The sequence below is a fragment of the Vigna umbellata genome, chromosome 3 (genome assembly GCF_029865625.1).
Source record: "Vigna umbellata cultivar VRB3 chromosome 3, Vumbellata_1.0, whole genome shotgun sequence".
Taxonomy (NCBI): Eukaryota; Viridiplantae; Streptophyta; class Magnoliopsida; order Fabales; family Fabaceae; genus Vigna; species Vigna umbellata.
In genome coordinates, this window is record NC_142167.1 from 16,283,272 (window position 1) to 16,307,833 (window position 24,562).

Below are 24,562 nucleotides of genomic sequence, written 5' to 3' on the forward strand. Positions count from 1 at the left end.
ACAACTCGGTCTACTGTTGGTAAATTGGAATGGATGACATCCACTCACCAACTTGACGGGGGTGTCAAAATCCCTTGATTTTTGCTGTAATTAGTATTTTCTTGTACAATTTTAATTTCATAATTAGGATATTAATTACATTTCAAAATTAGTAGGATTAATAGGCTGACAGTGTATTTTATATTTATTGTACAAGATCTTTGATCCTCAATTATAAGGATAAATTATATCCATTGTAAATTAGGATTTTCAATTGTTATGCCTATGTAATCTATTTAAGAGCAATTGCTCCTCTATGAATAATATCGGATTTTCTTTTTGAAATACACACACACACAAGATGGGATTACTAATTTAGGAAATATATCAGCACTTAATGTAATCAGATTTCGATGATTCAGGAATATTAGCATATCCCTTCGATTCAAGTGTATAATTAGATTCTTATGATTTAGGGATATTTCCATTATACACTTTTTATTATAGTGTGCTTAATATGGAAGTAATAAAATATGATTGCTGACATAGGTTGATAACAAATGGTAGTAGGACTATAATATCCTTGTATAGTTTTTTGGATGGTTAGGGTAGAACTTCTGGCTTAAAATTCAAGCCTCCTCCAAGTCATGTATAATAATAAATTATCTTTGTAATGTTACGGAAGCATTGGTTCGAGAAGTTTGTCAGCAATAAAACTCCTCGTTTATTAGTGATTTTGAGTTTATAAACTGGTATTAAAAAACAGACGTATGTGGAGTGAAGTGTGACTCTTCTGTAGTATGCATAATATATATTTTATTATTGTGCATAAGGCGATTGTTATTTGCATGTGGAGGTAAGCTCAAAGCTGAACCACAAAATTTGTTGTTACACTTTCACTTTATTTGCACAATCTATTATAACAAGTTTCTTATTCTTTTTTTCCCTTGACTTGTTTTCCCTTTTTGTTCCTTGTTTACTCTTGTTGATAATTAAGAAAAGCTATCAGAACCATGGATTTGATGCATGGGAATGAATAGTTATACAATTTGATTTTGTCCATTTAATATTAGGATTTGTTATAATTAGGACTTCTTTCTTTTTGTTTTTTAGAATAAGCTTTACAGGAAAGAATATTTTCTAATATTCAGTCAGATTCTTATCATTCCACTATCGACTATATTTGCTATCTCAGCTCTGGTCAATTGCTCCATGTCATTATCTAGGGTTGATATGAATTGTAAGAGAGATATTAATTAAAGATTAAGTAAAACAATAACATTGTTTTTTGGTTGTCTTTCATAATTAATAACCCAAAGTTTGATGCTATATATTAGGCATTTGGATTAGGTTTTGTTGTAAATATCATGTTGTATCACCGGGTCAATGAAGGACTCACTTTTGATAACATTGGTATTGTGCTTAGATATTTATATTACAAGAAGGTATTGCTGTTTTGTTTATTTATCAACTATGTAAAGATGTGGTTGGAATCTGTTCAGTAGTGTTGATCCTTGTCTTCAAGCAGGTCAATTACCGAATTGATTATAGTGAAGAAATCTTTGATGATCCATCTATGGCTGCTTTGTTACAGGTATGTTAATTTAATAAAAGCCATTGGCCTTTTAGGATCTTCCTTGTCAATTTTTATATTACTAGCTTATTCAATTTGAAGTTTTGAGATGTAGATGATCATTAGTAGTTATTTTTGAAAGGGCATGCTTTGATAATTTTATTTCTTGTTTTTGTGAAAGGTTGTTTACTATGGTAAAAATTTAATTTCAAAATTCAAAAACCATCAAGTACAAGCGTAGGTGAATTATTGAGCTTTTTACTACTGAATATCTCAATGACAACCTGACCTAAATTCCTTAAAATATATTGTCAAACTATAAGAAAAAGATAAACATTGAGTTGAAGTTGTGTTTCTGTGACAATATGGGTGTTTTATTTATGATTGGGAAAAGAGATCAATACAATAAATAAAAGATATTTGATATCATCTACGATATGATCATAGAATAATATAGAATGATGTTTGATATTTCGGGTTATAATGATATGGTCTTGATATTTTGTAATTATAACATTTCCTCTCATTGGAGCATATAAGTCATATGTCCTCAACTCGCTTGTTAAACTAACTGCAGAATATTACGATGGGTCATAGCGAGATAGCGCAGCTTACCAACTAACCATTTGTATCTTAGGATCTGAGTTTGACTCTTCTTTATGTGGTACAAGTTTGATACTTGGATCCTGGCGGTCTACCGGTGTAGGATTCCTATTTCTTCTAAAATATTCAAAGTATATTTCCTATGTGATGTCACCAAACCACCCTTGGAGTTAGCAACTTTGATGCCTAGGAATTACCATTGTTTATCAATGTCTTTTGTCTGGAACAATTAAGCAAGATATTGTTTTAGAGCCGATGAAGATGACACACCTTATCAAACATCCCCTTTGAGCAACAAATCTAGGAAGTTGTGCTGTGTATACTTCCTCATCAAGATCTCCATGCAGCAAGAGACTTAGGAATAGAGATAAACGAGACAGAGGACAAACATGTGTAATGTATGAAGGAAAGACGATGATATCTTAGGTTACTTAGTGTGGGAAGGGTTATGGGTAGAACAGTTTTAAACAATAGATCCGTTAATTTCAAAAGATTAGATCAGATCTAGTATAAAAGATTGTATTGGGGAAGGGGGAGGCATGCCGTCCATTATATCATTTCTATTGTGTCTCCATTGGTGATAATTTGATCTCTTGGATTGCTTACGATTTAATTTAATCTATTCCCAGACATACTTTAAATTAATCTGTAATTTAAATTCTCAAATACAAAACTAAAAAGTAAAATTAAAACCTAATTCCTAATTATAAAAATCGATTAAAAAATAATTTTATAAATAATATAATATATTATCTCTCATTTCTTCTATCCTAAAAGTAGCAAACCATCCACCAGACTTTCCTCCCACATGATCCAAGCTTTTGAAATGGAGAAGAGTACTGCAAGTCGCAAAAACTTAGTTGTGGAAGAACGGTGGTGCGGCAAGCGAAAGACAACGCAATGAGTGAACAGAGGTTTGACGAGCAAAGAGCAAACAAGGGTGCGGTGGGCAAGTGATGGAGCAGCGACTGGCGAAAGGCGGTGCAGTAAGAAAAGGATCGCTCGTGGTTAAGTAGTTAGCGTTCTTCACTTTTGCACACAAAATGACTATGATGGCTACTGTTTGGGGGTTTGAAAAATTTCTCATCTGAACTTGCCAACTCAGATGGCAAACTCGCGAGTTTGAGTAAATTCATTGAGTTCACCATCGATTCTACTAAGTTTAGGTCAAAAGCGAGTTTACTTTTGAATTAACTCGAAATCTCTATATAAAAACATAAACTTGCACGAGTTAACGCTGAGTTTGACAACCATGGATCCACTAGGCTGACACAATTTTCAAGAGGCTTTAGATACTATGCTTATAAGAGAAGAAAAACATTGAATTGAAATCACACCTTTGTGATAGTGTGGCCGACACAATTTTCAAGAGGCTTTAGATACCATGCTAAACTATAAGTGAAGAAAAACATTGAACTGAAATCACACCTTTGTGATAGTGTGAGTATTTATATTGAGAGAAAGAGATCAATACAATTAATGCATGATATTTGATAATCTCTAATAATTAAGATATGAGCCTAGAGTAATTCAAATATGTTGTTGATATTTTTTATTACAAAGACATGGTTTTAGTATTTGTAATTATGTCATATATTTTTAAATTTAATATCTGCATCTTCAAAGAAACGTCGTATGAGTAAATTCCACTGCCTTATCCCCCTCCCTTTGTATATTTTTGAAGGTGGGACTGTTTTATGCTCAACGGGATCCGCCATTCATTCGTCCCATATCTAAGGGAATTCAAAGGTGTCTAGTGAGATGGTAAGTGATTTTTTTTTTCAAGTTTCAATGTGCTGATAATAGACTGGAATGGGTTGAAATACTTATTTAAATGATGTTTGATTGTAGGCTTGTACAGCAGCGGATGCAGCTGAATACCCACAATTTGATTCATTTCATGTGGCATAGAATAATACGTGGACGATATTATCGTCATTTGATGGTACAAATTGGCTATAAATAGAGCATGGAATCTGGTAAAATTCTTGATCTATCTCTTTCCAGTTTAATTATTGTAGAAATAAATGATAGATAGTCATATGATGGAATCATTTGTGTGACAAGTACAAAAAGCAACGGATTATATAGAGTGTACATTGCATTCCATATAGATGGGTATAGGCCAATATAGTAAAATATGTATCACAGTTATTGTTCACCATGTTGATCCTTGATAAATGTCGAGATGTTACTTATTGTGCAGTTAGTGGAATGGATTTAGTTCATACATGACATTTGTAGACCTTAGGAGAGTGTCAACAACTAAAATCAAGAATATCCCAATGAGATAATCTTGATCCATTCTGTTAGAAATATTATATCTTTTATCGTTCAGTTAGTTTGTTATTATTTCTTATTTGTATTTTAGGCTTAGCCCATATTTCTTCTTTTATCTTTCAGTTAGTTTGTTATTATTTCTTATTTCTATTCTATTATAAATAGAGAACCTTATGTGTGTTTAACACAAGGGAGATTAATCCCATATATAATTTTCACTATATTCAACATGGTATCAGAGCAGGTTTTCTGATCCCTTCCGGTGGTCTTTGCTGTCTGTCGGCAGCCAGCCGTCATGGCCGCCGGCAGCCCCTAAAAATTTCATAAGATTTATTTTCTCTTCTTCTTAAATCTCAGCACCCAGAATCAAAGAGACAAGTCTCTTGGGAACCACTGCCTCCTTTGAACCAGCCGCCTTCTCGCAGGCCACCGTCACAGTTCCGACCGGTGACCAGTGGATCTGGACCGTCTCTTCAAGCGCGACCTAACCCTGGCGATCGCCGTCTGTGTCTCGTCTGCATGCGCTGTCACGCGCCTCCACTCTCCGGAAATAGATCTCGAACGCGTGTTCATCACGCGCCGCCTTCTCAGCGTAGGTATCAAACCTAGTCGTCTCACCGAACCTCCCTCTCTCTGTTCAGACCTTCCAGAGCAGCCATTGCTGCCATCGACGTCTGTCTTCTTCTCGCCGCATGCTTCCGCATCTTCGGACCTCCTTCTTCTTTTTGCGCTTTTTTGTGCTTCGCCTCTGTAGTAGAGGGTTTCGCCTCTGTAGTAGAGGGTTTCGCCTCTGTAGTAGAGGGTTTCGCCTCTGTAGTAGAGGGTTTCGCCTCTGTAGTAGAGGGTTTCGCCTCTGTAGTAGAGGGTTTCGCCTCTGTAGTAGAGGGTTTCGCCTCTGTAGTAGAGGGTTTCGCCTCTGTAGTAGAGGGTTTCGCCTCTATATTGCTGTTCTTGCCTTGTTCTTCCTTTCTTATGGTATCTGCCGCACAGATCTGCTGCGTTTATTGCCTCCTTTTCCGTTGCTCTCCTTCATCCACTTCTGAAGTTGAAGTGTTTATTGCCTCCTTTTCCGCTGCTCTCCTTCATCCACTTTTGAAGTTGAAGTGTTTATTGCCTCCTTCTCCACTGCTGTTTGTTCATTGAGATGTGATAAACCATCTCTGCTTGCCTCACACTCTTGAAGACAAATCATCTAGTTCAAAATCAAGTTCAATTATTTCAAGCTTGGTTCATACAATTTGTATGCTCCAGCTTGAGGGGGAGTGTTAGAAATATTATATCTTTTATTTTTATCTTTTATCGTTCAGTTAGTTTGTTATTATTTCTTATTTGTATTTTAGGCTTAGTCCATATTTCTTCTTTTATCTTTCAGTTAGTTTGTTATTATTTCTTATTTCTATTCTATTATAAATAGAGAACCTTATGTGTGTTTAACACAAGGGAGATTAATCCCATATATAATTTTCACTATATTCAACACATTCCTTTTAACAGACCTGCATATTGCTCGAATTGTACAATATAATCTTCTACATTTCCTATTTGATTTAATGCCAGCAAAACCTAGAAGGGATTTCTCAACATATTTGGCTGAAAATGTTGCACCACTAAAGCTTTTCCTTCCAAAGCCACCATCACTACTTGCATTCTTTCAATAGAGACTTCTTGCAAACGGAAATATTTGTCCAATCTATTAGTCCAGTTTGCGCCACCTTGAGCCTCCATATGGTTTGCCGCCTTGATCTTTTTCAACAGACTTTTGGGCTGAAAAGTCATTATTAGAAGACCCAGATGTGGGTTGCAGGTGATCTTTTCTGCCACTCCTGATAATCCACTGATCAAATTCTCCATTCTTTGAAAACATTCCATTTGCTCATTTTCCGCTTTTAGCCTATCACGTCTATCTTCTTGAATCATGCGTTCGAAGCTTTCGAATTTGAACTCCATTATGGAGTTAACCATGCACGTTCAACATAGTGACCACAGGACCAAGAAGGGAGCTCTGATCCAATTGATAGGGCAAATAGAACTTACAGAAATATTCAAGACAGACTCTTGAATGATTTTATTACTAACAAGACTGTTTCTGCCAATGTGGTAGAAAACAGTAACAGAGTACAACAATTGAGGTTCTTTTGAGAGGACCTTATTCTCCCACTCCTCCTTTCCTTTCTAGAAAACAAGCTAACCTCCCAAAAACAAAACCCTGACTATTTATAATAGTCAGCTACATGGAAAACATCTACATGAAGTTATAACTATCACATTCAGTTACTCCTCCTTTTATACACAAGGCCAAATCTATCACCATCACACCTCCTAGACCGACACATACAAAATACTTCTTACATAAATTCTTCCTATAGTACACCTTCCAAACCCGTTCTTTCTCTATAAAGGTCTAACAGATTTCCTCAAGTTTGTGGACAAGAATGTACATAAGACATCCTGACTAGCTTTTAGATCAGCCTTTCCATAATAACTTTCATGCTGTTTGGATGTTTTGTTCACATAGAAGAAACTTAAAAGAAGTGAAATAAGAATTATCTTTATGTAATGAATATGGTGACCAATTCATACCATCTATCCATTCATTAAATTTAGTTATAGATCTACTATATAGACCCATATTCCTTTCATAATCCGGTAAACTAGTAATGATTTGTTTTGTGCTAGAATTTTTATAAATTTATTATTGTTGATACAGACTTTATTGCACGATTGTTGAATACGAAACTTCTAGTTGAGTTTAAAATGCAAAGACTTCAATAAATGGACTTTAATGAAAATCATTGTTGATTTACGATTTTTAGTTCTTTGACCTATTGTCTTCTACAGGGAATATTTGGATCTACAGAAATCTTGTTGAAACAATGTGTCCTTCAAAAATATAAGATCTGTATTTTCATGTCTCATGAGTTTAACTAATTCATATGGGTTGAAGGGCAAAGTGGTCAGGAAGTTGATGCCGTCTAGGTGCAATATTTTTATATCTTAAGCTGTAGAAGTTGGATCGACGCTGGCACAAAGTCAGTGTCCAAATTTGAAGAACAAAATGGTTTAAAACTTCCATGAAAACACCAAGATTTGTTTAACTGAAGTCTCGAATAAAATGAAGGCATCCATGACAAAGTTTTATCTTTTCAGGATTTTTTTTGCCTTATCCCACCATTAGGGTAAGAAGAATACTATTTTTCTCATCATTAGGATGAATAGTTTATCTTTTTATTGGAATTAGCAGTCATTAAGATTTGTTTAGGCTTTAATTATAAGTTGTTTGTTCTTCTATAAATACGTAAGTCATGCTTTTGTAAGCACACCTTTGAGTTGAATAAAAAGTTTATCTTCATTTTTTTCTCCATTTCAATTCTCTCGTGCACGCTTTCTTTGTAGATTTGTTGAAACCTTGATTCAGGTCTATACTTGATTTAAGGATTTTTTGGCATCTTACTTTTTGATTTTAACTTTTTTTTTCATCTTTTGATTTATATTTTTTATAACATTAGCTCTTCTCTTTATAAATATTTGGTTGTGAATTTTTATAGATAATATAATCCAAGTTAATCAGATTCTAGATTTTTAAATCATGATTAGAAATTAATCTTTAGAAATTGATTATAAATATAATTAAAAAAAAATAACTAGTTCTATCTATTTCGTATACCCCAATTTTAATTATCAGTATCTATTTATTATTAATTATAATATATAAATAGATGTAAACTTTATTTTATCACATTAAATTATAGTATATAAATAGGTGTAGATTGTATTTTACTTAAATAAAATTATGTATAACCTAAGAAAATAGATTTTAAATAGTTATGATGTTTTAAAAGTGTAGAATTTAAGTCTAATTTAATTTAACACAAACAGCTAGTTGAAATTGACATCTATCTATACTGTATAATTTAATCCTATATTTAGTCATGTGAGATACGTAAAGGGACATTAAGCTTATCTTTTTTATATTAAAATATTAACTTCTTTATTTACTTATACGAGTGTAGATCGTATGTATACGTAAATGTAAATATAAATAATTTTTATAACCATATTGTTTAAGACTTTGGTGTAAAAGTAAAGCACCTCTTTAATTACTTATAAAATAAGTTGTTTAAAATTAATAAAATACTTATGATACAATTTCTTCAACTATATAGACTTAATTTATTCAATAAAAGATAAATAAAAAATACAACTGTAATATTTTACTTTATCTTTTTTGTTTTTGGGAACAAAAAGCTATAAAGGAAGCAAAAATATGCTGTTTATCCATGTTATTAACTTTAGATAAAATTGAACATGAAGATACTTAATTATTTTTAATATTATATAATAATAATAATAATAATAATAATAATAATAATAATAATAATAATAATAATGTCAAATAACTAAAGTGGATAGTAGTTTAGGAAATAATAGTGTCTCTTAGGAAGTACATATGATATTTAAAAATAACTAATTTTACAAAATTCTTACATAAATATACCCAAGTCCTGAAACAGGTTAAAGTATTGTTGGTAAAGTAAGTTGCAAAATCCGAGTAACAAAATCCGTAAATGTTCCTCAAAATATCAAAACATGCTGCTGTCAAGCTCTTCATTCTCAGTCAGATGAGTTTTTAGGCTTCCATAGCATTTCAATTGTTTTGAAAAGGATTTGGATTGCAAAATTTAGAAATATATTTCAAATTCACCAATCCAAACTAAATGAGTTAACTTTTAAGGTTTTGGTAAGAATTTTTGAAACCTTGTTATGAATTATATAATTTGAAAACATTGTATTTTGTTATATTATTGTAAATCAAATTAAGTATTTTGTAATTCATTTTTGAAAAATAAAGACCTACTATTTTAGTACGTATGAGAGAGCCAGGAAGATCCAATTGTGTCTGACAAAAATTTAGAAAATGCTCATGATATCATGTTGCTTGCAATTTGACACAAAAATATAATTAGTATAATATTACATTTAGACATTATATGTAGCATCTTGGGAGTTAAACCTATGTTTCATGGTTAATTTATTTTTCATTTTTAGAAACTAGTTTTTCACCAATTTTGAAAGGACAACTACATTTTCTCATTTTAGTTACATTTGAGTTGTTAATGTTATTCGCAGTGTTTGAGTTTGATACCTGTTTTATAACTTAATAGCACATATATCTTCCTTTCTAGAATCTTTTGTTGTATTTGAATTCCATATGAATATGAAAATCCAAACTCAAACCCATTCAAGAAAGTCTTTTCACGTACGTACCAAACACACACAATAATAATATATCATATTTTGAGAAACAATTACATTCTTGAACAGTTCAAAAAGGGTAAAAAGCAACTTAAAGATCACATAACATAACATGTACTACACCTTTCCAGATTGGATAATACATATGGGTCATTTTGGTAGTCATAACTTTCCTTTCGGAATTGTAAATATTTTATATTACATTTCATTCCACACCAATTCTTTGATAAAAATAAAAAAAGATTTTTTTGTGGTTTTGTTATTCTTATGTCTAATTGAGTTGTGAATTGTTAGAATTGTTAAGTGTTGCACAAGTCTCTTGGGAGATAACGATATTTATCACTTACTAGAGCTGGTGCACTTGTTGTTGGTTTTATATCCAACAAAGACATTTTTTCTTACTCTTCTAAGAGATCAAGTTACCACTAATGGAAACACAATATTTGAAAGTAGATCTTTTATCAAAAGGAGATCATTCTCAATCAGTATCTTAATAACAAACAATTTTTGTATAGTTATTGGAATCATATCACAAACTTTTTTCAAGATATCCTTTAATGTACTTTAATATACATATGACTACATTCGAATAATCTTCACATGGAGAATTGAGAAATTGATTCATCACATTGACGGTAAAGGAAATGTTAATACGAGTAGATGTAAGATAATTTAATTTCTCAATCAGTCTTCTATATTGCTTAAGATTTGAAATAGGTTTTCCTTAATTTAGTAGGAGTTTAGTATTAGAATTCGTGGGTGTGTTAAGTGATTTTAAATTCATCAATCAAATTCTCTTCAAAAAATCCCATACATACTTTCTTTGATATAACAATATCATCTTTAAATTATGATATCTTAATACTAAAAAAATATTAACATCTTTAGTGTAAAAATGGTAACAAAAGTATTGTTTTATTTGAAAGATATCATGGTAGTTATAAAAATAATGTCATCAAGGTCCTATCAAATAAACACATCCAACACTTTAATATATTATCTCCGAAAACACACAAAATCATTTCCCAATTTGCCCTTGTGTACCATGCCATCCCTCATTTGAATTTCAATCCGTGATTTGAATCTTAACTTTATGTCTGGCACATTTTTATGGGTTACACCAGGGCATCTAAACCCCTTAAAATTAAGGGCACCCAAATAACACAAAATTGTTTTGCCTTTCCTACTGATGAGCATTTCCTTCAATGCACCACTGACAGTTGATTAAGAGGTAAAATAAAGATTGAATTTTGAATCTTTGTTTTTTTTTTTGTGTTTATTTAAAATGTGAAATAGAAGATAGTAGCTGCTACTCAAATGGAATGATTTGTATAGTTTTTTCTGAGATGAATGAATAAATAATAGTGTCTTATGCAGAAAGCGTGTTGTTTTTGAAAGGGTGAGTTAGCGGTGGCGTCTGTGATAATGAGTGTGCATGTGAATGATTTATGATGAAAACAATATTTGTTGATTGTTGAGTGTTAGTTAGAAGTTATAAACGTAGAAGTAATCATATTTTGAAGAAACTTTGACTCTTGCTATAATATTAGTATCTTAGACGGATCTTTATTTTCAATCCATCACACAATCATATCAAACATATACAATTAGATTCCTTTCTTCTTATATTTTCAATCCAATAATTTTGTATGATCAATATTAAAAATATATTTAGTTATACAAATACTTTCTAAGTATATTTAATTATATAAATATGTTTTAAGATTTTTAATTGATTAATTAATATTTAGGATTTAGAGATTAATTAATGTCTTTAATTAATAAATTAAAATAATCATCTTATTTATATGTTAAATTATTCTTTTATAAATAATAATTAAAATTTAATTTATAGGTATTAATAATTTAAATTATAATAACATTACATATTTACGTATTTAAATAATATTAGTGCTGTCAAAATGGATTGTAACTCGCGAGTCAGTCCGGCTCACCACGGGTTTGAGTCGGGTTGGGTTTAAAAAAATGTAATTTTTTTATGCGGGCTAGTTTTCAACAGGGTTGAACCCGCAAGGTTGGCTCACCAATCCACCTAATTTAATTTAATTATTTATTATTTTGTGTTTCAATATTATTAGTATTTTTTTTATTATATTGTAGATGGTGACAAAGAAGAAAATGTTTCGAGAGACAAATATTATAGATTTATTTATTCAAGACTCTAATATTATAAATAGACAAGTGATACAAAAATTATCAATATTAAAAATTTATTTGTTTGTTTTTTGTACATGTTTTTGGATTAAGCTTAGATTGTATGATATTTTTTTATTTTGAATTGTCTTTGTAGTTTAATATCATTTTTTTAGTGTGACGTTTATTTATATTTGAATTAAAACAAATTGTAACTTTTTTATTTTAAAAATAACTTATAAGTAAATGAACGAGTAAACCAACACATTTAACTCACCAACATGTTGTAGGTCGAGCCGAGATCAAATTTGTTCAACTTGCTAATAACTGAGTCGGGTTGAGTTAACTCACTAAATGACCAACCCGTGGTGACCGAATCGGATCGAACTAAGTTATTCGTTTTGACAATATAATATATAAATGTTTGTATTTTAAATTGTTTTGTATTTTAATTTTTAATTTAAGAAAACAGGCCAATCTTATCTTCAGTGTACTAGTTTGATGAGTTAAAGAGAATGGACCAAATGATGGATTGAAAACTTTAATCCAATCACTAAATTTTTTGTAAATTAGCAAGCAAATATGTGGGTTAAGAAGCATATAAATTTGAAATTGCTCACTTCTTTTGTACTCATGCTGATAATTTGGATAAGACCACTTTATACGAGTCTTTTATATATATATATATATATATATATATATATATATATATATATATATATATATATATATATATATAATCTAAACTCTATATTGGAAAAATGATAATAATATTACAAAAAATTATTGATGTTAAATTAGTATGGTTTTACAAAATAAAGTTTGGGAAAATTATTTATGGATTCTTTTATTTTATCTGCACCTATTACATATTTATTTTTTCTTTTATCACATTACACAACCTATAAACATATTATTTTTGTTTCTCTTCAAATATATATAGGTATTAATGCACCTTTTTGTGTCGATAAATTATTACTCTAAAAGTCTATGTTGGTTTGATGGTAGAGACCACAATTTATAAACCCGAGGAATCTTGTTTAAAGTAAGCAACATCTCTATAAATGTCAAACTTTCTCTTATAGTATTCAATGCAGATGATATATGTGTTCACATTGTTACTTACATATATACTACATCCTACGAAATTATCAAATAAAAAAAATTGCAACTCAAATCAAAACAAAATGTAAAAAGTATATATATATATATATATATATATATTTGAAAAGAATATGACATAAACTTCTACTTTTTCGACCTTTCTTTTACGTGTAATAAAATTACAAAAGTCTTAAAAGAATTTCAAGTTTACAAAGTCATGTCAAGACTTAAAAACAAAAATTGAAACAATTTCAATACGGATTTAATTGAAATCGTGTCATATTTGTAATGAAATGGTATTATGAATTTTAGTTTTGTAATGAAATAAATTGAAGGCATATGACGATAATAATAAAATAACATGCAGTTGACAACTTCATACTTTTATAATAAAATAAACTAAAATTATTATAAAATTAAAGTTATCACAATATTACAAACTTCAGATTATTTTATTACATAATTAAAGTCATAAAACTAAATTGTCTCAGTATATGAAAATATTACTTAAATATTTTTACAAAAAATTGTTATGACACTTGGTATGACTTTAATTTATAGTTTAATTATTCGTGATGTTCTTGTTGGGTCAAAATCTCAATTGCAATAATTAAACCTTTAAAAAATTGGGTCGAATAATATTAATGTAAGGTTGACGTGACATGTTGATCTTCTATTTTAAATGGTATGATGACTTGTGTTATTTACTAATAGGAAAGTTTGATGTGAAATTATATCTTTTTTTTTAAATTAAAAAATTAGAAAAAGTTCATTACACAAACTTGAAAATCAAGAGAAATTGAAGATTTGGTTTTAGAGTTCAATCAGAGAAATTTGGGAATCAATCAGAGAAATTAAAATTTAGTTTTAGGATTCAATCACAGAAATTTGGGAATCAATCAGAGAAATTAAAATTTGGTTTTAGGGTTCAATCACAACAGAAATTTGGGAATCAATCATAAAAAAATGGGATTTGGTTTTAGGGTTTTGGATGCACGAGAGTTTAGCAGGTTAAATCGTGATGGTGGCACGATTTGGAATTCTAGAGTTTCTACTAGTCTGCGATATTGTTTTCTACAGGTTGACACTGGCTTCGCGAATTGGTCTCGCGACTTGAGCGCGATTCATCTTTTTCATGGGACTTTTGTCATTGCAGAGAAAAAAATTTCTCTTACCTCTCACAGAAGAAATTCTTTTGGCATATACTTTACCCTTTGTTCAGGTTATGGACCTTTTGTTTTAGTCATACGTTCACCTTCTATGAACTAATATCAACGATTCCATGTAAAATCAACCAAAAGTGTCTTTCTTTATATCTTCTTTAAGAAAATAATTTCAGAGGCAATTCTAGCTGTTACAATTTTGCCGTATGTGTTAATTTCTTATTATGATTTCAGATATAACTCGTGCATCATCTTCATCTAAAAAAGAAAAGAAAAATATTATCTTGTCTGAACCAGCATCAGAAGTTGAGCCGAAGATAGAAGCATCATTGAGAACAATTTCTGAAATTAATTCTCAATTTGTATGAATCCTAAAATCAAACTTCCTTTTTCCCAATCCTTAATTCGAACAAAGTATTCACTTTAATGTTTAATTCATTTTTACCAATTTCTATTACTAAAAAAAAAACTCATCATAATCACATACATTAAATAAGAAACTCCACGTCATTTAAAAACGAGGATCATCATGTCATGTTAACCTTACATTAACGCCATTGGAATTAATCTAACGGCAGAAATATAATTGTTACAACTTTCACAAAATAAGAATTAAGATGCAAAAAAAGAAAGACCAATTTGAGATTTTCACCCTAAATAGAGATCTGGGGAATGATGAAACCTTAATTTATTTACAATAAAATCGTTTTAATGACAAATTCTTTGTTTTGAAGTCGTGTGTTGGCATGAATTGTTTAAACTCAAATTTCTTTTAAAACTTACACTATTATTATAATTCTATAATGAAATAATTTTAGAGAGTGGTAAAAACTCTCTACTTTTCTATGGTATAAACTAAAATTGATCGTGCTGTGATATTTTTTTCTTTGACCACATTTTTTAAATTGGGTAGATTATTTATAGACAACAATATCAACATAATATTACTGTACCCTTTGTTATTAACTTTTAATATAATAATAGTATCAAAGTTTTAGTGAAGTAAGGACGACACTTTTAAAAGTTACTCAAAATGGTATAGTATAAAGTTTTAATTTAATGTTATTAATTTGTGATCACGATGATAAGGTTAAGATTTGTTAAAAAGAGAACAATAGATAGAAGTGTATTTAAATGACTAAAATAATAAAATTAGTAAATGATATTTCAACTCGAATCTGATCCTTTATATATCATATATAATATACAATGGATTTGTTTAAATAGCTCTTGACATGACTTCTATTAGAATTCCACCCAAATACGTCTCAGCAATTTGTACGAATATACACTTCCAAAATATTTTCCTTTCTTGAACAATTATTGATTCTGATATATAATTACGTATGAAGTTGAAACTTTAATATCAATGATTCATGTTTATGGGTCGTAGTCAGAAAATTTTCTGAGGCACATCTAAGTGCATGTCTTGTTAAGAACACATATCAGTTTCCAAAAATATGTCTGTATAAATATGCATATCTCACAACTTAAGTTTCTCACAAAAGCAGTGAAGTTTTCCATAATCATTCAACTGTCATGGCCTTCAAAACACTGTTCCATAGCACTTTGGTTTTGCTGTTTTTTGCTTTTGCATTTTGTGTTTTGGAGGCCAATGCTCGCACTCTCCAAGATGCCTCAATGCGTGAAATGCACGAACAGTGGATGATTACACATGGAAAACTTTACTTGGACTCTTACGAGAAAGAGCAGAAATACCAAGTATTCAAGGAAAACGTGCAACGCATTGAGGCATCTAACAATGCTGGAAACAAGCCTTACAAGCTTGGCATAAACCAATTTGCTGATCTCACAAATGAGGAATTCAAAGCCAGAAATAGATTCAAGGGTCATATGTGTTCTAAGATAACAAGAACACCCTCTTTTAAGTATGAACATGTGACAGCAGTGCCAACTTCATTGGATTGGAGACAGAAAGGAGCTGTTACACCCATTAAGAACCAAGGACAATGTGGTATGTACATATATGTCTTTTTGGATTGATAACTATTTGAATTTTAATTATAAGTATTTTATACTTGTTTTAAATTTTTGTTAGAAATTTTATGTGAATTAAAGATAAAATCAATTCATAATATATAAATGTAAATCCAAATTTACATTATATAATTAATAAGTGCAAACATCAAAGTATAAACCCATTTTGTATGGTTTAATTAGATTTAAAAACCATTTCTTAAAGCTCTTCGACAACTTAAATGAAAACATGTTGATATATTTATCTAAGCAAAACGTTTTGTGTGTGTAACTTTTCCTTGTATTTTTGTGTTTAGGATCTTGTTGGGCATTTTCTGCTGTTGCAGCAACAGAAGGAATCACCAAGCTGACCACGGGCAAACTGATCTCTTTATCAGAACAAGAACTTATTGACTGTGACACAAAGGGTGAGGACGAAGGATGTGAAGGAGGTTTAATGGACGATGCCTTCAAATTCATCCTGCAAAACAAAGGACTTACCACAGAAGCTGCATACCCTTATGAGGGAATTGATGGAATCTGTAATGTAAAAGCAGAAAGCAGCCACGCAGCTACCATAAAGGGGTACGAGGATGTGCCTGCCAACAGTGAGAGTGCATTGCTGAAAGCTGTTGCTAATCAACCAGTCTCAGTAGCTATTGATGCCAGTGGATATGAGTTTCAGTTTTATTCAAGTGGTGTGTTCAATGGATCATGTGACACTAACTTGGATCATGGTGTGACTGCTGTGGGGTATGGAGTGAGTGATGATGGAACTAAGTATTGGTTGGTGAAGAATTCATGGGGAGTGAAGTGGGGAGAAAAAGGATATATTCGGATGCAAAGGGATGTTGCTTCTAAAGAAGGCTTGTGTGGCATAGCAATGCTAGCTTCTTACCCAACTGCATAATTGTCTACCAAACTTTCTTATGGTTATATACTTCACAATCTGTATCTAATTAATGTACAAATCATAGCTGTCAATACTCATATTTATAGGTCTGAAAAAATTAGAATATTCAATGTACAAATCATAATGTCAATACTTATATTTCTAGGTCTGAAGAAATTAGAATATCTAATGTACAAAAATCACAAGTCTCTCAATACTCATGTTCTGAGAAATTAGAGAGTCATTTATTCAAACTTTGTATATAATAAGTGATAGATTATGAGATCACAATGGTAAAGAGAAAAAGTATATCCATGTTATACTTGTTTATATCTGTTTATATAAAAGTAAATTAATTATGTTTTATCTTTGTAAAAATTCCTCGCACATCATTCAAAATTTAATATTTATTTTTCTAAAAATACGGAGTAAGGAATTTTTAATAAATTCTTTTGTAAAAATTTTCTTCAAATAAACAATAATAATTTTTATTATATTTTTTTATTTATCTTATTCTAGTTAAAACACATATGTATTTATTTTTTTATAATAATTTTTTTTATTATTATAAAAATAAAAAATAAACAATTTTTATAATTTTATTATAATTTTTTTATTTATTTTTGTTAGAAAATTTTGTGTTATAAGTAATTATTTTAGTTTTAAAAAATGGTTAAGTTCAAAATATGATCAAATTTAGAAAAAAATATTTAAATTTTAATAAAATCATGTAAAATATAAAATTGTTAATGTAATTATTTTAATTTAAAAAACTGTTATTTAAAAGATAGAAAAAAAGAGACCATCATCTCTGTATAATTATATAGATGTGTATTATTTTTCTTATAATAAAAATAATAATTTTTTTATTATAATTATAAAAATAAAAATAAATAAGTTTTATTATAGATAGTAATTTTAAATTTAAATAGTGGTTAAAAATAATCAAATAAAAAATATTTAAATTTTAAAAAATATGTAAAGGATAAAATTGTTAATGTAATTATTTTAATTTAAAAATTTGTTATTTAAAAAATAAAATGAAAAGGAAAATATATACACCAAAAGAGATCTTCCATATAATGGTATAAATTTTTGCTTTATATTCCTCTATATTATTTCTTATGTTCTTCTTGAATTTTGCTTTAATTTAACATTTATAAAATTAGAGTTCCATGAAATATGTTGACATTTCATTTGTTTCTAGCCAAATATGTTTTGTGGTAATTTTTTTTTTCTTTCAACATTCTCACAACTTTCGATTATGTAATAACAAAAATAAATTTAAATTGTTGAAATTGTTTATATAACACCTTTTTTCTAAAATTGTTACTCCGTAGTAATAAATTATTTTTATTTTGAAATATTTTAATATTAATTGAGAATTTTTTTAATCAATAACAATTAATAATGAAGATTGGATTTTGTAACTGTTTTTTTTTTTCATGTATATCTTTTATCCTTTTTATTTTTGTATTGTAGGTTCTGTTATCTAATTAAATTGTTTATAAAAATTGAAAATATTTTATTGTATAATTAAGAAAAACACATGCACATGTGTGTTATTTTTTTATAATAATAAAAAGTAATAAAATTATTATTATTATTATTATTATTGAAAATAAAATATGTACACAAAAAATAGAATTATATTTATTGTTATAATATAGATTATAATAATGATTTTGTAAATATACACATGTATTTTCACTTATGTAAAGAATATAATTTAAAAAATCATTTTGATAGTTTTACTATAATGGAAGGAACAAGAAGTAATTATGGGGTGAGAAAGCAAAGACCTTTCTTCAAATTGATGGGCTTGAAAGTGAGAGGCCCAGTCCAAGAAACAACAGTTCCTTAATGTGATTCTTGAACGAAGTCTTCCATGTACCCTATATAAATAGCATCAAGAAATGAAAGTAACAAGAGGTAAAGAAAGGTACAGTGTTTGCCGTGGTTGAAAATGGCCGGCAAAGGTGGAGCTACTCCGGCGACATACTCGCCATCTCTGACAGCCGATAAAAAGAAACCACCGTTTTTCAAGGAAGATTGGGTTCGGCCCGATGGCCGAGGTTTCCACCAGTGCAGACCTGCATGTAAGTTCTACTTGCTTTCAAATACAACTTTGCTGTCTCTTTTGTCCCCATGCAATGACGATCTCAGTATGCTTCTCCATTATCTATTAGTATGTATTTTGTTATTAAATGGACGTTACTTTTTGTTTTCTTCTGCCAACTAATAAGGTTTTCATACACGGGCGTTTATAGTGATTTCTGACGCCGAACTGTTTGAATAAATGCGGTTTAGGGATTAAAATGACGCTTTTTGGAGGACCGTGAACACAGTAAATTTTTTTTAATAGGTTTACCTAATTCTTTTCAAATTGACAATCAATGCTCCACAATGGCATGATTTGAAATGTAGAGAACCAAGAGTGTTCCTGCATGCATGCTTCATTTGTTGAATCTAGAGTAAGATTATGTATTCATGCAGTCACTTGCACATGGCAAAGATTACCTTGGGTTTTGTGCTGGAAATAAAGTTTCTATACCTGATGAATTTGTTAATCATCACTCATTTCTACTAAGAACAGATGTATTTGGTCGTAGTTGTCCTGTGGTACCAGCTAATTTTTCTGGACAATTGTCACCTTGAACCTCATGTCCCGATGGGACCTTTTGGTCCTCAAGATCTTCAACCTCTTATCTGATGTCAACAGAGGGCATGCACCACAACTTTTAGGGTCTTTGCTCTAAAAGTAGTATGGATCCAAACTGGAAAGTGTCATCTCCTCCTGTTCCAGGGGTTCTGCCTACTCCCCGGGCCTGGGATCCTGGTAATTGATCCAGGGTATTGATAGTGGTGGTTCCTTTCCAAACACCTTGATCCAGTCCAGTCATTAGGATAGTAGTACCTGCATCTGTCCAACCTGATATTAATAATATATGGCATGGAATTATTGTGAAAGAGGAACTCCTATTTCTCATGCTATGTGTGCGGCTCTTGGAAAAGGGATGGGGATTGAGATTTAGATTCTTCATGTTGTAGATTGTGCTGTTAGGACTGGATAGATTGCCTAACTCAACCCTCTAAGCTGGCTAAGGTGAGGGATGTGTATTGCTTAATATGCTCTTATCAAATACTATTTCTAATCAATGTGGGGTTTAGTTTTTTCCAAATACGCACCTTCACATCGTACACTTATTGGTCTTGGTTCATGGATAATATGGCAAACGGGACAACGATGGATGTAGAATATGATACTGCGCTAAAAGAACTTGGTATTGTAAATGAACACATTTTGATTCATCAATAGAGTTTATTTACACAATGAGGTACATCGATGCAAATGAAGTAGAGCAACTCTAACTGTCATTAAAACTGATAACTAATAATCTAACAGAAGACTAATTAACTTCTGATCATTGAAATCAACATTAAGAAAGAATCAACTTATATTTATTGATATGTTGATTAGTTGATCTGGTATTTTAATATGAACATTGATATTTTGCGACTTGCAGTTTTCAGGACTGGTGCTGTGAATGCAGCATCTGGATCTGCATATGCTGAGTTTGGAAATACCAAGGTCATTGTATCTGTGTGAGTGGCTCTTTGTCTTAAAAATGTCAGTTAGCTTGTCGAGGTTTTTTTTTTCTGACTTTGTTGTTTGTTATGCTCTCCCTAATGTGGGTATTTTATTTATAATTTTTAATATAGATTTGGGCCAAGAGAGAGCAAGAAGGCAATGATGTACAGTGATATAGGGCGCTTGAATTGCAATGTGAGCTTTACAACGTTTGCAACTCCAGTACGAGGGCAGGTATATAAAGGCTGTGTAACTTTTTCTGTTTTCTCCATCTTCATGGCTATTTGAAGTGACTTCTAATATGTTAAATCTCACGAAGCTAGGGTTCAGACCACAAAGAGTACAGTGCGATGCTTAATAAAGCTTTGGAAGGTGCAATAATACTGGAAAGTTTCCCCAAGACAACTGTGGATGTTTTTGCATTGGTGCTAGAATCTAGCGGCAGTAAGTATTATACTATTTCATATTTATTTTCAATCTAATTTGTAATGGTATTTTTTTATTGTCGTAAATTTACAGACAAAAATTGTGCTGGACACAAATATACTGAAAAAGATTATTGAAGAAAGCTAATGTGTATTTGTATTCTCATATACCTTGCTGTTATTTAATGGTTGCTTTGTGTCAACCTAGTTTTCTTCTTATAACTGTGAAGGGGTATTTGGCTTTAACACATTTGTTTTAGTTAACCACTAGGTGTGGTTCAATTGACAATGTATATGAATGAACTTACCTGCAATGCATGGCTTTGAATCTCATGGACAGAATTTGTGATCAAGACCACACCACCAGGTGCTTGACTGGGAATTATTTAACACTATTGGGGGTGGAAAAGCTTGTCAGAGAATGAAAAATGTAGTTTCTTTAAGTTCAGCTATTTCTATAGTTTTTGTGGCAAGAGATGTCAGCTGGAGCTTCTGTTGTCTGAGGCTTTTGTTGCTTATGATGAGATTCCACATAGCAAGTATTAACAATTGAAGTATTCATTGATAAAGGTTTCCAAATGGACAAAGAACAATGTTGTCAATAGCAGATTGCAGAAGGCCGAAAATTGGCCATACTATACCATACATAAGATAGAATGAGTAAGATGGACAATAAACTAGAGGAAGAAAAACATGAAAAAATTGGAAAGAGTAAAAGCGTGAAAATAATGAAAGAGGAAAGAAAACAAAGGAAAAACAATCCAAGTGAAAAAGAAACAGGCAAAGATTGAGAATGAAAAAAAGAGAGGAATACAACAGTTACATGAAGTCTCTGGAGATTGTAGGAGGGAGTGAATAGAGGAGTGACTACTTCCCCCTCCTTACTTTATCAGTCATTCCTTGGCCCTTACGTTAACTGAAGTTGTGACTTGTAAGTAGAACACAAATGTCATTTATGTAAGCCACAATATTTTATAGGTTTTGAGTGGGATAAAAGCCATGCCCTGGAGGAGTTTAATACTTGCAGATTTCAAGTGTAGCGAAAAAGTCTGGTGTCCTAAAAGACTTTGTCATGTGTAAGACTTCGGTTTTTGGTATTTGTGGAGTAAATACCCAGCAACTCTTATCAGATCTAGACCTTTCTTGCGGGTGGCAGCGATGCAGTAGTGGATCAGCTGTTATTTGCAAGGCAATAATGTTGCCTCATTTATATTATGGCCATAGTGACAACACTGACAAACACAAGGAACGTATGCTTTTGTCGTAATTTAGAAGCTTTTATGAAATAGTCATTTATAGTAATCTGATTTTGTATGAATTTGTTTCAGATATAGTATTATGCCTTTGGATTTTAGAATTGTAGGAAGTAATGATAAATGATCCTATTTAAAGTTTGGAACAGTCAGAGATGCAATATAATTCTAATATTTTCTCAGAATCATTTAGTTTCTAGCAGGTAATAATATTATTGAACATGTTGCAGGTGATCTCCCAGTTGTCATATCCTGTGCTAGCCTTGCCCTGGCTGATGCTGGAATAATGATGTATGATCTTGTTGCCTCGGTTTCTGTGGTATGAATCTTGTTCACATTTGCACTCAGCCATATTGTCACTAATATGTACTTGTTTTGTAGTGCGGATAATCTTTTTCTCTCATTTAAAACCTTATCTTGAATTTGTTATTATAAAATCGTATAATTTCATTTTCTCTTACAATGTCAGACATTGTACCTGCCTAACATTTTGTGCTTTATTAATTTACGTTTTCATGTAAGAGTTTTGTCTTCTGTAGCCTAAAATATGTTTTTAAATATTTTTTTTTTGTGCATTCCAACTACCTTTCTGTGGATACCAAATCTATGGCATATAATTGCATGCTAGCGAGAGTACAATCTTTCTGGAACCATGTTCATGTTAACAAAACTCATTATGATAAAATGAGACCATCATTATGAAGGTTAATGACATTTAACCAATTAGGACTGCTATAAATTGTTCCTTCATGGTGTGCTTATCTTGCTGCTAAGAGTCTAATAATTATTTTTGCTAATTATTGTAGTCAAGTTTTAGTAAGAACCTTGTGATTGATCCTATTTTGGAGGAGGAAAACTGCCAAGATGGTAGCTTAACGATTACATGCATGCCCTCTCGCTATGAAATCACCCAACTCACCGTTACCGGGGAATGGTCTTCCCCGAAGATCAACGAGGTTTGCCTATTTTCATGTTCTTGTAATATATTTATGTAGATGCTTATTTCGAAGTCGTGAATTTATGTCTGGGGAGGTCTTGATAAACTCTTCCAAATTGGTTAGTCTCAGTGACATTTTGGATTCCCACATGCAGGGAATGCAGCTGTGCTTGGATGCTTGTGCAAAGCTAGCGAAGATTATGAGATCATGCTTGAAAGAAGCTGCTTCTGATTCCAGGGAGTAGAATGGCAGTTCTATATTAATAAAAATCACGATATGTGCTTTTAATTTTTTTCTTATATTGAGAGATAATTTTGTGTTGGAGATAGTAGAGAGAGGTGCTGTGCATATCCTGAAAATTTTGTGCTCATGAGCTTGTCAAAGGTAAAGTGAAAATTATTGTTATAGCAACAGCTATATGGTGGCCACATTGTTTGACGAGTCAATTCAATCTTCCTCTGAATTAGGAAATTCTCAGTTCTTGAACCCTCCAATTTTTCATAACCCTCTCTCAAAAAAGAGAGGAAAAAAAAACTGTATGCATGTCACCAAATATTCATTTCAACTAGTATTGTAATTTTTTCCCTATTTTTTTTATCCTCAGAATAGATTTAGTTACAGTTTTGCTCTTCTGTTCTGTCTCAAACCACCAAATTGCACAGCCTAAAAAGTGAAGACAACAATGGAAGATAAAGAGAATTAAAGTTATTTAAAAAAATATTAATTTTAACTGAATTAATTGCATGAAAACTAAACTAGATTGGAAAAGTATTTTGCAAGGGAAATATTTAATTTGAATTGTACCAAGCTATTTTGTGTACTGATATTAAAAGACGGAATTTTTACTTCATACAAAAATAAGTTTTCAGAGTTGTTAAATCAAAATAATTGAGTACTCGTAATAAGATTAAGGTAAAATTAACTGAAAATGAAAAAACTACGGTATAAATGTTTGATAATATTGAATTAAATGTTAATATTAAGTAATTATACATTTTTAATAATTATAAATGTTTCTTAATTTATTTCAAATTTTCTACAATCTAAAATATTTTATGTAAAATTAAAGTAATATTTGTGTAAAAAAATTCTTTAAAATAGTTATATTTTCTCAATGAAAAGATACTTTATTAAGTAGAAGTTTTGTTTTCTATATTATTTTTAGGCGATAAAATAGTAAAGTAGAAGTTTTGTTTTGAAATTGAAATTAGCTAACCTAATAATGAAACTACATAGTCAAACGTAAATGAAATAATTTTATTAAAATTCTATCAGTCAACTTCATTCATAATTTAAATAAGCTGTTCTACCAAAATGTTTTGTTGAAATTTACTTTAATAGGTGTGACCGTTGGTGGGATCAAAATGATTTGGGTC

At 30.7% G+C, this 24,562-nt stretch overlaps 3 protein-coding genes across 4 annotated transcripts in view; all 3 read left to right on the forward strand.

Annotated features, from left to right (window-relative positions):
- Nucleotides 1-7,796, forward strand: part of LOC124820561 (uncharacterized) — a 19,592-nt gene extending 11,796 nt beyond the window's left edge. For both annotated transcript variants that reach the window (XM_047292275.2, XM_088109273.1), the window contains exons 11-14: nt 1,508-1,573; nt 3,840-3,919; nt 4,007-4,134; nt 7,274-7,796. In XM_047292275.2, coding sequence (XP_047148231.1) covers nt 1,508-1,573; nt 3,840-3,919; nt 4,007-4,121 — 261 coding nt within the window. In that variant the 3' untranslated portion in view covers nt 4,122-4,134; nt 7,274-7,796. The remainder of the gene's footprint in view (nt 1-1,507; nt 1,574-3,839; nt 3,920-4,006; nt 4,135-7,273) is intronic.
- A 7,834-nt stretch (nt 7,797-15,630) lies between these two features.
- On the forward strand, nt 15,631-17,342 carry LOC124820562 (senescence-specific cysteine protease SAG39-like). Its single transcript, XM_047292277.2, has 2 exons — nt 15,631-16,084; nt 16,404-17,342. Exons 1-2 carry the CDS (start codon nt 15,649-15,651, stop codon nt 16,994-16,996), a joined length of 1,029 nt encoding a protein of 342 aa, XP_047148233.1. The 5' UTR covers nt 15,631-15,648; the 3' UTR covers nt 16,997-17,342.
- A 1,552-nt stretch (nt 17,343-18,894) lies between these two features.
- RRP41L (3'-5'-exoribonuclease family protein) lies at nt 18,895-23,774 on the forward strand. Its single transcript, XM_047292278.2, has 7 exons — nt 18,895-19,077; nt 20,506-20,584; nt 20,702-20,804; nt 20,894-21,014; nt 22,479-22,567; nt 23,055-23,204; nt 23,341-23,774. The coding sequence occupies exons 1-7, from the start codon at nt 18,945-18,947 to the stop codon at nt 23,428-23,430; spliced, it is 765 nt and encodes a 254-aa protein (XP_047148234.1). The 5' UTR covers nt 18,895-18,944; the 3' UTR covers nt 23,431-23,774.
- Nucleotides 23,775-24,562: the final 788 nt, after the last annotated feature.

Coding starts and splice junctions, on each gene's coding strand:
- LOC124820562 (XM_047292277.2), top strand. CDS start 15,649: ATGGCCTTCAAAACACTGTTCCATAGCACTTTGGTTTTGCTGTTTTTT. Junction 16,085..16,403: donor TAAGAACCAAGGACAATGTG/GTATGTACATAT, acceptor TTTTGTGTTTAG/GATCTTGTTGGGCATTTTCT.
- RRP41L (XM_047292278.2), top strand. CDS start 18,945: ATGGCCGGCAAAGGTGGAGCTACTCCGGCGACATACTCGCCATCTCTG. Junction 20,805..20,893: donor CAACTCCAGTACGAGGGCAG/GTATATAAAGGC, acceptor TCACGAAGCTAG/GGTTCAGACCACAAAGAGTA. Junction 23,205..23,340: donor CTTCCCCGAAGATCAACGAG/GTTTGCCTATTT, acceptor TCCCACATGCAG/GGAATGCAGCTGTGCTTGGA.